The following is a 14,015-nucleotide window of genomic DNA, read 5'->3' on the forward strand; positions in this document are numbered from 1 at the left end:
CTGGATGGTGACTCAGGAAAGCTGAGATTTCATCTGCCATTGTTCAACTTTGTTATTTCACAGCTTTGGGCACCAGTTCCTTCATTTAAAAGCAACTTTCATTAAATGCTGTCCTAGATGACAACTATGGGAAGGGGCTGATAGAAGATGAGATGGTTGAATGGCATCACCGACTCAATGCACATGAGTCTGAGCAAACTCTGAGAGATGGTGAAGGACAGGGAAGCCTGGGGTGCTGCAGTCCCTGGGGAACACAGAGTCAGACATGACTTAGCGACTGAACTGAGCTCATGGGACTGGCTGCCCCACACGTATTTGGATGTGGTCAAACAAAACAATACCAAATGGTATAGGAAAGAAAGCATGTTTCTCTTTTCTCACTATCTCTGTATTGGTTTGCTGGGGCTACCAAAACAAAATATCACAGGCTGGCTGGCTTAAACAACAGTTTATTTTCTCGGAGTTGCAGCGGCTAGATCATCAAGATCAAGAAGTCAGCAGGTTTGATTTCTTCAGAGGCCTCTCTTCTGGGCTTGCAGATGCATGCTTTTGTCATGTGTTCACACGGTTGACTGTGTGTCTGGTGTTTCTCTGTCTTCCTAAATCCTTATCTTATAAGGATATTAGTCATATTTGATGAGGGCCCACCCTAACACCACCATTTTAATTCTCTCTCTAAAGGCCCTATCTTCAAATAAAGCCACATTCTGAAAGCCAGAGGTTCAATATGAGAAGGGGAGACACAAGTTAGCCCACAATACAGGTCATCCGTTTCTCAAAATCATGCCAGATTTCAGTTTCCCTTATATTTAGACCGTGAGTTCTTTATAAAGCTCTATGTACTTGCTTTGTTTTTTAGAAATTCCTAATTAGTTTTGGTTTGCTTTTTGAGAAAAGTGACATGGCTTTATCATATCTCCAAGTTCTTACTGTGAAATAATCCATTTCTTTCATCAAAGATCATCTTCCTAGAATCCCCTGACCTCTTTTGTTTTTCGTAATTTGCCTGATTGCTTTATTGACTTGCTGCATCACCGTCAGCCTGGGATGTGTGGGCCTCTGATCTTTGAGCAGCTGCCTCTGTGCCTGAAACCTCTTGGGGAGACCTGTGGGGAGAATGGTTCTGTCTCTGCAACCTTCTAGATTGTGTATATGCTGAGCTGTTATTTTTCTCCATCTTGGGACATGCATCCATTCAGACTCATTTGCTTTCCACAATCCCAGAAATTATTGAAAACCTGAGGTTTGCTCAAAACCTGCTTTGTTTTCCATGTGTGACTTTTTCTTCTTGCATATCTTTATTATCTTTCACTGGGACCCTACGAAGGAGGGACGTAATCATATGTATCCAACCTTTCTCATTGTATCCTCAGACGACTGGAAGAGAGGCATGTCTCTGCGGCCTCTTTTATAAGGACACTGATTCCATTCATAAGGGCTCAGTCCTCACGACTTAATCACCTCCCATAGGCTCCATCTCCTAATACCATCAACTGGCATTAATTAGGTTTTCAACATAGGAATCTGGGGCCACCCTGCAGCACTGCCCCTCACACGGGTAGGGGCTCTGGGGACATGAACGTTACATGATAGTAAAGCCACACCCGACAGTAACTCCCTAAGAAAAGGGAGAAAAGAAAAAGGGCAGGGGTGAAGAGGAAGGGGGGGTGGGGGGCGGTGTCTCAGTTTTAACACACGAGTTGGGAGTTTTTCCCCAAGTTGGGAGTCAGACGGCGTCCAGCGAGCCATAGCCGGGCGGTCTCTGTGCGCACGCGTAAAACAAAGCGCCGCCAACGACCGCCTTCACGTCCCGCTCCCTCCATTGCGCATGCTCACTGTGATCTCTTAGTCAAACGCGCCCTGGTTCTTCTGTATTGAGTCTCAGCGGGCGGGGCCCAGAGCTCGGCTGTCCCTTCGATAGCTCAGTTGGTAGAGCGGAGGACTGTAGTTGACACTCTAACTGAGAGATATCCTTAGGTCGCTGGTTCGACTCCGGCTCGAAGGAGACATATGCACTTTTGTCGAGCCTCCTTTGATTTATCATCCTTTCCATGCAAGGATTTCTCTGATAATCCATTACGTTCCAGAAAACAGGTGAGAGCTCTTTCGCGGCAGCTTTGGTCTATGGCAGCTTCCTGGGTGTGGAATCTTTTGCGAATCCCAGAATCGGGGACATGAAGTCCAAGTTCCGAGAGGGGCAGAGTCAACTCTTCGCGGGGCGGCTGCCGCGTCAAGGCTTTCTGCTCGTTTCTAAAGCGTCTGTGGCGTTTCCGAACCCCTGAGTCACAAAACAGCCACGCCGCGTCCCCGGGGCCAGGCCCCCAACCTTGTCTTCAGAGCACAGACGAGGTCGGCGAGGCGAGGGCTCGTGGCGGCCGCCGTGAGGATGTGGGAGGTCCGCAAGGGGGATCCTGTACCCCCGAAACGAAAGCACACGAAGCCTAGAAACCCGAGTCAAAGTTACCAGGATAAGTTGAGAGTGTGTTCTTCCGCTCCCTTCGATAGCTCAGCTGGTAGAGCGGAGGACTGTAGACGAATGTCCCCGGCCATCCTTAGGTCGCTGGTTCGATTCCGGCTCGAAGGAGAGGGTCTTAATTTTGTTACTTTGGCCTTAAACTATGAAGTAAGGTCAAGAATGTGGTCAAGAATATTTATCTTCTCTTGTAAAAGCTCTGATCTCTCTCTAGAGGAAGAGATAACCAGCCGTGGCCAGCGGTGGGGGATTAGCTCAAATGGTAGAGCGCTCGCTTAGCATGCGAGAGGTAGCGGGATCGATGCCCGCATCCTCCAGTTTTGCTCTTGGTCTCCGGGTGGTAGTTTTTCTTTCGATTCTCATTGGAGTCTAAATAGCTGAAAGTTAGCCGTAGGGCAAGTGAGAAGTTAGGCGAGCTTTTGAAGTTACCGCTACTAAAACTTCCCAGACAAGGGCTAACGGGTGCTTGCAGAGGTAAATTTAAAATTAAAAAAAAAAAAAAAATTTAGACCCATTTACTTTGCGTAGTTCACGAAATTGTTTCTTTTTCTTTCCAAAAATGGCGACAGATTGCAGTCACGTTTGCCAGCACTCAGAGTCTTTTGTGATTGATGGCTGCACTTAAAGGGACCCATGTGAGCCTAAACTGCCCATCGTTAGGAGGAACCGACAGAGAAACAAACAAACAAACAAATAAAAAACCCCAGAACTTGGAAAAGGACGCTCGCTGGCTACTTTAAACTTATGTTGAGCCCGGGAGGCGAGGACTGTTCTTGTTCATCTCAACTGCTAATGGTGGGATGCCTGGCTCTTGGCATATCCAAGACGGATACGATAAAGCAAGGGGTACCTGAGGACAGATAAGGAAGTGGGAAAGCCCCTGGACCCAGAGGCTTCTTGTTTGAGGATTCTAACGTCATTTCCCACCTGGGAAGTAACTTTGGAGAATTAACTAGAGACCACCACCAGGCAGGACTCAATTGGGCTGCCCTAGGGTGTAGCCTGTTTGGTTAAACAAAGATGTGACAAAAACAAACACAGATACACACAGTCACTGAAAGATTCAGAAATTTAGCAGAACACACAGAAAGCCTTTCCTGGTAATAAAGTCTTTTCATCCTAATTTCCTATACGATAGCCATGAAAAAGCTGCGCAAACCATACTGCCAGTTCTCAACACAAAATATAAACCTTCTAGACAAAGGCAGAAATAATACCTTTTGTGAGGATTAACAATTAAATGAAAATACTTTTGTTTATGTCCATTTTAGGATTCTAGACAACCTGTATATTTTTGTTACCAGTGGGTACAACCTGCTATTTTTCATTGGCATATCTTTCATTTTCTAGGGCAGCTTCCATTTTTAATTGTTTTCAGTGAAGTCTCTTAGTTGGATGTATAATGATTTACTTAAACTCTATCATTATTTTTGTGGAAACAAATTTACAAAATAGGAAAAAGAATCCTTTTATCAGATGATATGTCCCAATTTCTGGTTGGGATGATAGGGGTTCTAGCTGGCTGGCTAGAGGAGCTGGAAGTGAAACTATAAATAACTATAAGAGCAAGAAATGGGTAATAAGTAAAGGAATAGGAAGGAATGCACCCCAAAGCCAAGTGGAGAACACACATTTGGGGCAAGTGAGCTGGGTGAGAACTCAAAGTCTTAGGATCAGCAAATCAGGTGTAGGATGGAATTCATATAAAAAGTCTGAAAGTATAAGCTCAGAGGAGGCACTACTGCTGAGTGGTTAATCACATGGGCTGTGATACCTGACAGACTTTCTTGTCTTTGTCAATCCCTAGCTGGGTGACCTTGGGCAAGTTGCTTGACATCCTGGTGCTTTAGTTTCCTCATTGCTAAAACAGGGATAATAATGGAATCTACTCTTAATTAAGATATAACATATAAAGCCCTTACTGCAGTGCCTGGCACATAGTAATCACACAATGAACATGCACTGTTATCAGTGTATGTTATCTGCACACCATAGACGGAAGGACTGGAGGGGATATTCTGAAGGTTTCTATGTGTGTTTATATGAATATATATGGAAGTGAAGGAAAGAAATGCTTGGATCTCTGGTGCAGGAAAAGTAAAACAATTCTAAAACTATAAAATTATGGTTAAATAAGTTATGATATGACCATGTAATAGTGTAGCCTTTGAAATTATATTCATTAAGAACGTCTGTTGACTTTCAGTTCAGTTGCTCAGTCATGTCCTACTCTTTGCAACCCCATGGACTGCAGCACGCCAGGCTTCCCTGTCCATCACCAACTCCCGGAGCTTACTCAAACTCATGTCCATTGAGTCGGCGATGCCATCCAACCATCTCATCCTCTGTCGTCCCCTTCTCCTCCTGCCTTCGATCTTTCCTAGCATCAGGATCTTTTCCAGTGAGTCAGTTCTTCACATCAGGTGGCCAAAGTATTGGAGCTTCAGCTCCAGCAGAATATTCAGGACTGATTTCCCTTAGGACCAATGGCTTGATCTCCTTATAGTCCAAGGGACTCTGAAGAGTCTTCTCCAACACCACAGTTCAAAAACATCAATTCTTTGGCACTCAGCTTTCTTTATGGTCCAACTCTCACATCCATACATGACTACTGGAAAAACCATAGCTTTGACTAGACGGACCTTTGTTGGCAAAGTAATGTCTCTGCTTTTTAATATGCTGTCTAGGTTTGTCATAGCTTTTCTTCCAAGGAGTAAGCGTTTTTTAATTTTATGGCTTAGGAATTGACTTAGGAAATGTTAGTAATTGAATGTTAAGTGAATAAAGTATGTACAGAGCAATATAAACAAGCATAAATTATCTGCAGGAAGCACTGAAGAATGCACTAAAATGTTAATACTAGTGATCTTTGAGTAGTAGGATTACTATTACTTTTTCGTCCTTAAAATTTAAAAATATTTTCTAAGTTCTATACTAAACATTATTTTAATTCAAAGTATGACAAATTAAAAAAAATAACAGCTAGCATTTATTGAACACCTCCTACAAGCCAAGCACAGTTCTAATTACTTCACATGTGTTAACTCATTTACTTCTCTCATAAAGAAAACACCAGGCCCAGATGCCTTCGGCAGTGATTCTACCAAACATTTAAGGAAGAAATACTAATTATACACAGACATCCAGAAAACTGAAGAAGAGCGAGTGTTTGTCTAACTTATTCCATGAAGCCAGCATTATCTATCCCAAAACCAGGCAAAAATGTTACAAGAAAACCACAGACCAATATCCTACATGAATACAGATGCAAAATTTTTCAACATTTTAGCCAATTAAATCCAACAATATATAAAAGGGAAAATACATCATAACCAAGTGGGTTTTTTCCAAGAATACAAGACTAGTTCAACATTCAAAATTAAATGTAATTCATCATAATACTAAAGAAGAAAAACTACACGGTCATTTCAGTAGATGTAGAAAAAGCATTTGACAAAATTCAACATCCAGTCCTGATTTTTCAAACTGTCAGCAAACTTGGAAGGGAGGGAGAAGGGAACTTCTCCAACCTGGTAAAGGGCATCAGTGAAAAACACATTTAAAATAACACAGTAATATGAATGCTTTCCTCTTAAGATCAGGAAAAAAGCAAGGAAGTCTATTCTGAGGTCTCTAGCTGGTGCAATATAGCAAGAAAAATGAAATAAAAACCTCCAGATTGGAAGGGAAGAATTAAAACTATCTCTATTCACAGATAATTAATTATTTAAAATACTGATTATAAGTAGAAATGATAATAGTTTATATGGTTTGGGGTTAAATAAAATATATTAATAAAATTAATTTCATTGGTTTGTGTTTTTTAATGTGGCTACTAAAATTTTAAATCATATAAATGGTTCATATTTATCACTCAAATCTTTCTTTTTTTCTTTTTTGGCCACACGACATGTGGGATCTTAGTTTCCCAATCAGGGATTGAACCTACACCCACTGTGAAAGTCTTGGAGTCTTAACCACTGGACCATCAATGCAGTCCCACTTAAATCTTATTTCTACTGGACAGTTAGGTCAGAGATGTAGGTAGGAGCCAAATCATACCAGGCCTTAGTGATCACAGTGAGGATTAATGTCTTTATCCTAGAGGTAATATGACCATTAATGGGATTTAAATAGAGAGTGACACATGAGAAACAAACTGCAGAAGGCAAGAGTGAATTCAGAGAAATCAACTGGCAAGCGAGGGTACGGGGAGGTGAGACTAGACTGTGTACACTGGGAGTGGCGCCAGCTGTCCTTGACCTTGGGGCCAAGGTAAGGTTTTCAGACGTGGCCACTGGGAAGGCCTTAGGCTAAAGTGTTTGTTACTTGTTGGGACTGTCACTGTTTATTTCTGGGAGGTGAAGTATGCCAAGAAATGTTCAGAGGGGAGTACAATATGTTAGTTTTCTAACATCTCCTCAGAGATATTTATGATGAAGTAAAATTCATAAACAACAGATTTGGAAAAGGAGTAATTATCAAGAAGGAAAAAAAGCTTTCAGCCAAAAGTTTGCAAACTGTCAGTGAAAGAAATGCCATAGTGTTAACTTCTGTTAAGTACTTTTCAAGTGAGTTAATCTTTTTTAATTTTAGATTTTATACAATATTTCTTTTCATTAAAAAATTTAAAATGACATATCCAAGCTGCCTATTACCAGAAGAACAACTGAATTGAAAAGGTTGATGATATAGACAGAAGAAAAATGTTAAGTATTTTTTAGATGTCATGAGTTGAGTCCTTGGTGTAAGAAGAGAGAGAGAGGGAGGGATGGATGGATAGATAGATGGATGAATGGGTAGATCAATATTGCAGGGAAGAATTAACAATCTTAGTTTTTTTGTTTGCAAAATATTAAGCATTGGGCTTTGTCCTGGCATGGGATTAAAGTGATTTTCAGGAGACTTAACTGGTGCTGTACTTGGACCTGAAAGTCTCAGTCCACTCATGACCTAGTGTTCCAATCTAATGAAACTTTTCTTCAGCAATCCCCTACTCTATGCCTCCATATCTAACCTGTCTGGTGTTTCTCTCCCCATTTTAATGATTTAGTCAGCCACCAACTTTCTCATTTCCAGTGGGTAAAAGAAGGAAAAATTCTTCTTCCTTTACCTTAGAGGAGGAGCTGGAAGCAAGATCAGCCTTCTAGTTGCTCTTGTTTTCTTTTCCACCAGGGCTGCACCCCACCTCACTGCTTTGCTTCAAACTGTATCTGTTTTTACTTCCCTGTAACTCCACCTTCCATCTGTTTTGTTTGATGAATGACTAGTTCCTTGAGCTAAGCCTATGTCATTTTCAAGTACCTGAACTTGCAATCATCTATGTTAAAGAGACAGAAAGAACACATGAAATGAACTGAATTCATTTCATGAATGAATGAAATGAAAGAACAAATGAAAGGGTAAATAAAATGCTGAAGGCATTCTGGAATCCTCGGGAAGGGTAGCATTCCTGATATGAATCTCTGGTAAGTAATACCTCCTATTCCCAGAGTGCTCTGTCTTATTTTGCAAGTTGGAATCAAGAGTTGATGTGGGGTACCTGTGTCTTTTTGCACTATGATTTCCTCAGGGTATATGCCCAGTAGTGCGATTGCTGGGTCATATAGTAGTTCCATTTTTAGTTTTTTAAGGAACCTCCATACTGCTTTTCATAGAGGCTGTATCAACTAACATTCCCACCAAGGACATGCGGACACTGATGCAGAAGGGGAGGGTGGGACAAATTGGGAGATTAAGATTGACATATATACGCTACCATGTGTAAAACAGGTATCTAGGGAGAACCTGTTATATAGCACAGGGAGCTTAGCTCAGTGCTCTGTGATGACCTACAGAGGTAGGCAGTGGGAAGGAGTCCAAAGAGGGAGGGGATATATGTATACACAGAGCTGACTCACTTCGTTGTATAGCAGAAACTAATACAACATTGTAAAGCTATTATATCCCAATTAAAAATGCAAAAACAAAAGGATGATGTTGTTTTTCTAACTATTCTTGAGTTAGAGGAATTTCACATCACCCTAACCAGAAAGTAACAAAATCCACCAAAAAAGGGAGACTCAGTTCCTGCCAGAGTCTTCATATACGTTTCAGTTTTCCCCAGAGATTTTAGTATTGCATGTTCTAGGGCTGGTGTCCAATATGACAACCTCCAGCCCCATATGGTTATTTGAACATAAGTTTAAATAATATTCAGGATGGTGGCCCAATGGTCAAGAACCTGCCTTACAATGCAGGGGACATGGGTTTGATCCCTGGTTTGGGAACTAAGATCCCACATGCCCTGGAGCCACTAAGCCCATGAGCCACAATTACTGAAGCCCATGCCTTAGAGCCCATGCTCTTCCACAAGAGAAGCCCATGCACTACAACTAGAGAGTAGCCTCTGCAACTAGAGAAAGCCCACATGCAGCAATGAAGATCCTGTGGCCACAAAGACCCACTGCAGTCAAAAATACATAAATTTAAAAAAAAAAGATTAAAAATTCTCTGCGACCCCATGGACTACGGCATGCCAGGCTTCCCTGTCCTTCACCATTTCCCAGAGTTTGCTCAAACTCATGTCCATTGAGTCAGTGATGCCATCCAATGATCTCATCCTCTGTCATCCCCTTTTCCTCCTGCCCTCAGTCTTTCCCAGCATCGGAGTCTTTTCCAATGAGTCAGCTCTTTGCATCAGGTGACCAAAGTTTTGGAGCAATTGGTATCCTGCAAATACTTTATTTGTTGGGGTGGTGTAGCACTAAGAGATTTTCGAACCTTATTTTCTCCCTAAGATGAACACACTGAGATCTGCATTTGATGGATTCTGAAGTCTGAGCCCATCTGGCCTGGTAGCTAGCAGTCAAGAGTCTTCCCTTTCAGTCATCACCCCTCAGTGCCAAGTCCACTGCTGGGTGTACACTCAGGTTTTTAGGGACTCATCTTGCTTCCTCTGAATTTGGGGGATTTGGGAAACTTCTGGAGGAGCTGAGAGCCCACGGTGGTTCTGCTTCAGCTTCTCAATGTGTCTAACCCTTGCCGCAGTGTGGCAGGACTCAAGAATTGGGGGACACTGGTGCTTCAAACTATGGCAACTTCCTATGTCATTACCCGTCTGGTTTGAACCCCCTATGCTAGGGTGTGTGTGTTGGGGGGGGTGGAATGGGGTAGGGGTAGGAGAGGGTAGGAAGCCATGCACCACCTCTCTGCAGCCAAGGATACCATCAGGAGACTAAGTTGGTTCTTACCTCTCTGTGGAGGCCCAGGCCCACCCTAAATCTCAGAGTCCTGAAGCTGACTTCAGTTCTGATTCAGTTCCAGAATTTTCCCCCATCTCTCAGACTGAATGATATGGGAGGACACTGAAAGCTTCTGGTTCCTTCCTGGAGCAGAGTGTCCCACTCGCTGCTTACATGCCCACAGCATGCATGGCTGGTCTCTGAGTGGGCAGGAGCCAGGCATGGAGAAAAGACGATGAGGAGGGGAAGGCAGTTCTTATCCATCAACTTAGTTCTTCTTCCTGCAGGCCTCTTGCTAGTTTTCCTCTGTAGCTTCCAGGGGCCATTCTAAGACGAAAGGCAGACAGCAAGAAGGTGGAGAGTGAAAGCAGAGAGTGGAGCTCAACTCTCCATCAGAGAATGCAACTGGGGATTCTCAAAGGCCATGCAGTTTCAGTGTTTTTTCCTACACACGGTGCTAAGTTAAAGATAGGTTTATGAAAAAGATTTAGAGAACTGAAATCCAGCCAGAGTGAGATCACTTTCCCAGGATCACCAGGCCAGGTGGACGTGGGCGCTGGCCCTCCTGACTCACTGTGCAGCCTCTCTCCGAATCCTCAGGGTGGCTCTGGCTCTGGCATCTGAGTCACCCCCGTGGATTCTACTCTCGCAGCCACCAGAGTCCATTTCCTCTTCCTTCCCCACTGCAGTCCATCACCCGGTGCTGCTGTCGTGACCTCTCACCTGGGCTACTGGCAACAATGTTCTGTCTGGTCTTTAGCAGGGTCACCTTCATGCTGACCCGGCTGCGTGAGATACCCCAGCTGCTGCTGTGAGATGAACCTAACCGAGGCATAGCTCTCTTGGGGAACCGTCCCTGTGAGACACTCAACGGCTCCCTGGGGTCTAATTTATTGTGTGTTAAAAACTGCAGCTCAGTATTCACAGGCTGCCAGTGTGCTGGCAGCATGTGTGTGTTCCAGCCCAAAGCATCACAGGCTCTGAGCAGTCCTGGCTCCCCTGGCCGTGCCTTTGCTTGGAAATCCCACCTATGCCCCATAGAGTGGCATACCCACCGGTGTCCAGGTGCCTCAGTGGACCCGCTCCACCCATGAAACCCTCCTGATTCCCCTGAAATTCTGTACTGCGGTTCTGTGTATATTCATCTTATCTCTACTAATTGTTAAACTGAGCACCTTGAAGACAATGCCTGGTATCTTGTTTGTCTTTCAAGACACATGATAAACACTCAACGAATATTTTTCGAAAGAATGAATTCCTCTTAAAGGGACAGGCTTGCCTAGAGTGCATATTGTTAAAGTGCTTTTCCTAAAGTTGTAAGGACTTTTACAGTATAAACTTCATCTTTCTTAGCAAACAGTTCTTATATTATGCTCAGACCACTACAGCCCATGTAATAATAAACACAGTTAACTGCCTAGGCTAGGTGAACTGAATTAGCTCAGTAAAAAAAGTCACCAACTTCCTTCTTCACTACAGTTGCTAAATAGATATTGAAAGGAGTAACAAAATTCTTCAAAGATCCCTGAAGCGTTTATGAATCCATATAACTTATTACTAGCTAATAGAGTTTACTAGATTCTCAATAAGCTTTTGGTGCACACAGCACTAAACGCACACATAACCAGTCACAAGAACCTGCTTCTTACTGGTAGTTAAGTGCACACTGGGGCTGTGTTAACAAATGTTTTCATTGTATGTGATTTTTAAAATCAAGGAAAAATAAAGCAGCAAATTCATTACATAAAAAAATAGACATGTATTTCTTATTTCATTTTTTATCTGATTTTAAATGTTTGAATAAAACATAAAGGAGAAATTGTTGTTTAACAAAATCTTGGCAAATATCAGAACTGATACTGATGAGTTAAGAGCAAACCAATAATGATCAGAAATGACCAGGCAAACTATCATTTTAAAAAATCAACTTGGTAAATAAGACCAGGTATTTCTGGTCTGGTGTATTTCAGACCAGACAAAACCCAGGTATGGAAGCAGGACTCTGTCTTCACTTGCATTGAAAATGGTGCTGGTATCTGTCCCCCATTATATGGAAAATAAAATAAAATAATGGGTCTGCTACCTCATGTGCCACTTACTACCTCGTTACTGATTCTGGGAGCAAATTAAATTTACATTTTTAAAGACTGTCAAAGTTTCTTTGTGTTTTGGGTCATGTGTATGGGTGATGAGGTATGGGATTAAAGAGGAATAGGAAAAGGGGAGAGAAAGGGGCATACTAGATGTTTTTGTTTTTTGGGTTTTTCTAAAGGTTTTTTTGGGGGGGGGGAATAGGGACCATTTTTAAAGTCTTTATTGAATTTTTTACTATATTGCTTCTGTTTTATGTTTTGGTTTGCTGGCTGTGAGGCATGTAGGATCTTAGCTCCCTGACCAGGGATTGAACCCATACTCCCTGCACTGGAAGTTGAAGTCTTAACCACGAGCTGCCAGGGAAATCCCTAGAGTGTTATTATACAACTTAAAAAAAAAAATTGAATCATCAACTGGTGTTTTTAGATCTTTTAGGATTTTGTGAATAGTTATATGGTGAAAAGATTTGAAATCAGTTTTTAAGTTGGAACTTTTCCCATTTCACAACCCTCCCAAAAATGAAATATTTACCACCAAGCAAGTCTTTTTTAGTTGCTTACCCTTGTGAAGCCAGGATAATGATATTCAAGACCTGTTCTGTTTGTTTTCACCAAAGACAGTGTGATCATGCCACTTTTGGTGACCTGCTTCCTAAATTCTCAAGGCAGACATGGCATTGGTTTCACAGTGAGACTCCTGAAGGGCATTCTCCTGGTCCTGGAAGCCCATCACCAAGTCCTTACTGAGCGCTCGCAGAGGGCACAGCTCGGCGACTCGGCACCAACATATGCATTTGTTGTTGACAACTGTCAGCTTCACCTCTTCTCCTTATAACCCCGTCTAAATGGGGTTTGTAATCCTCCCTCCCACCCACTCCCTTCACTCCCTGGGGAGGGAATGCTGGCCCCTGTTCTCTGTCACCTGTCAGAATCCATCCTCCTGTCACTGGCATATATGGACAAGTCAGTCTGATGCCACGTGACCCTCAGCTGCTAAAAACAGCTCGAGCGCCACTGTGAACCTGGGTCTGAAACAATGTCCTCCGCCGAAAGAAACGTAAAGGACACTTGATCACCCAATCCTTGGAATTATTTCCAGGTATCACTTGCAGAAGCTGTTTGGAGCAGCCTTTCCCTGGCAGAGCACACAGGGACGGCCAGGAGATGAGCGCATCTTTGAATTACAAGTCTTTTTCCAAAGAGCAGCAGACCATGGATAACTTGGAGAAGCAGCTCATTTGTCCCATTTGCTTAGAGATGTTCACCAAGCCTGTGGTCATCCTCCCCTGCCAGCACAACCTGTGTAGGAAATGTGCCAGTGACATTTTCCAGGTAGGTTTGTTGGGAATGCAGAGGGTGGAAAAGGTTTCCCTCGTCTCCAAACCCAGTGCTTCACTTTGAGGTGAATTTCTTTAGAAAGCTTTAGAAGGTTGCATTTGTTAAAAAAGAAAAAAAAGAAAAAGTTTTTTTTAAAGTGATTTGCTTTGTGCTTTGCTGTCAGCCTTCTGCTCTCAAATCTAATTTTATTTCAATACTAAGAATCATATTTGTTTAAAAAAATGGAATCTGTTTCAAAATCTTGGGCAGTAAATGAATTACTGCCCAAGACATTAATGCTGGAGTTTCTAGCTGGAACTTCTGGTTATGAAAAAGCAGCTTGTGCTGAAAACAGCCCATTGCACTGGACCGTGGTGGCCCACGTTTTCAGACCACTTGCTCATAAGGCCCTGCGGGGTGATCTGGGGCAAGCTGAAGACAGGAGTTGATATTGTTTGTAGTGACAGAGGGGGAGAGAAAACCTGAGGAGAGCTACCTATGGCGCTACTCAATCCCTCTTTTCTTGCTTGGCAAGAACAGGCCTCTAACCCGTACCTGCCCACAAGAGGAGGCACCACCGTGGCCTCCGGGGGCCGGTTCCGCTGCCCATCCTGTAGACACGAAGTGGTTTTGGACAGACACGGGATCTATGGGCTTCAGAGGAACCTGCTGGTGGAAAACATCATTGACATCTACAAGCAGGAGTCCACCAGGTATGGTTCGTCTGTGTATCAGACATGCTCGACGCTTGTTTTTATTGTTTGTTTTAGCGGGTCACTCTACTGAATGCTTATTCGCCAATCATGAGCTAATTGTTTTATGGGGAAATGTTTTTCCGAGTCAGTCTTTCCCAGTGGGAGTGAGAGTTCCTCTTGGGAGGAGAGGAGGAAACTGATGCCGGTGCCTTTG

At 43.0% G+C, this 14,015-nt stretch overlaps 1 protein-coding gene and 3 non-coding genes across 4 annotated transcripts in view; all 4 read left to right on the forward strand.

The window, feature by feature from the left end:
• The first annotated feature begins 1,740 nt into the window (after positions 1-1,740).
• Positions 1,741-14,015, forward strand: part of TRIM55 (tripartite motif containing 55) — a 58,697-nt gene continuing 46,422 nt past the window's right edge. The window contains exons 1-3 of the mRNA XM_061122825.1: positions 1,741-2,094; positions 12,889-13,121; positions 13,647-13,819. Of these exons, the coding sequence (XP_060978808.1) occupies positions 12,954-13,121; positions 13,647-13,819 (341 nt within the window). The 5' untranslated portion in view covers positions 1,741-2,094; positions 12,889-12,953. The remainder of the gene's footprint in view (positions 2,095-12,888; positions 13,122-13,646; positions 13,820-14,015) is intronic.
• On the forward strand, positions 1,912-2,005 carry TRNAY-GUA (transfer RNA tyrosine (anticodon GUA)). The gene is made up of 2 exons: positions 1,912-1,948; positions 1,970-2,005. It is a non-coding gene; the product is annotated as a tRNA-Tyr (tRNA).
• TRNAY-GUA (transfer RNA tyrosine (anticodon GUA)) lies at positions 2,496-2,584 on the forward strand. Its single transcript is given in 2 exon segments — positions 2,496-2,532; positions 2,549-2,584. It is a non-coding gene; the product is annotated as a tRNA-Tyr (tRNA).
• Positions 2,718-2,790, forward strand: TRNAA-AGC (transfer RNA alanine (anticodon AGC)). Its single transcript has one exon. It is a non-coding gene; the product is annotated as a tRNA-Ala (tRNA).

This window comes from Dama dama, chromosome 21 (assembly GCF_033118175.1).
Source record: "Dama dama isolate Ldn47 chromosome 21, ASM3311817v1, whole genome shotgun sequence".
In the NCBI taxonomy this organism is placed as follows: Eukaryota; Metazoa; Chordata; class Mammalia; order Artiodactyla; family Cervidae; genus Dama; species Dama dama.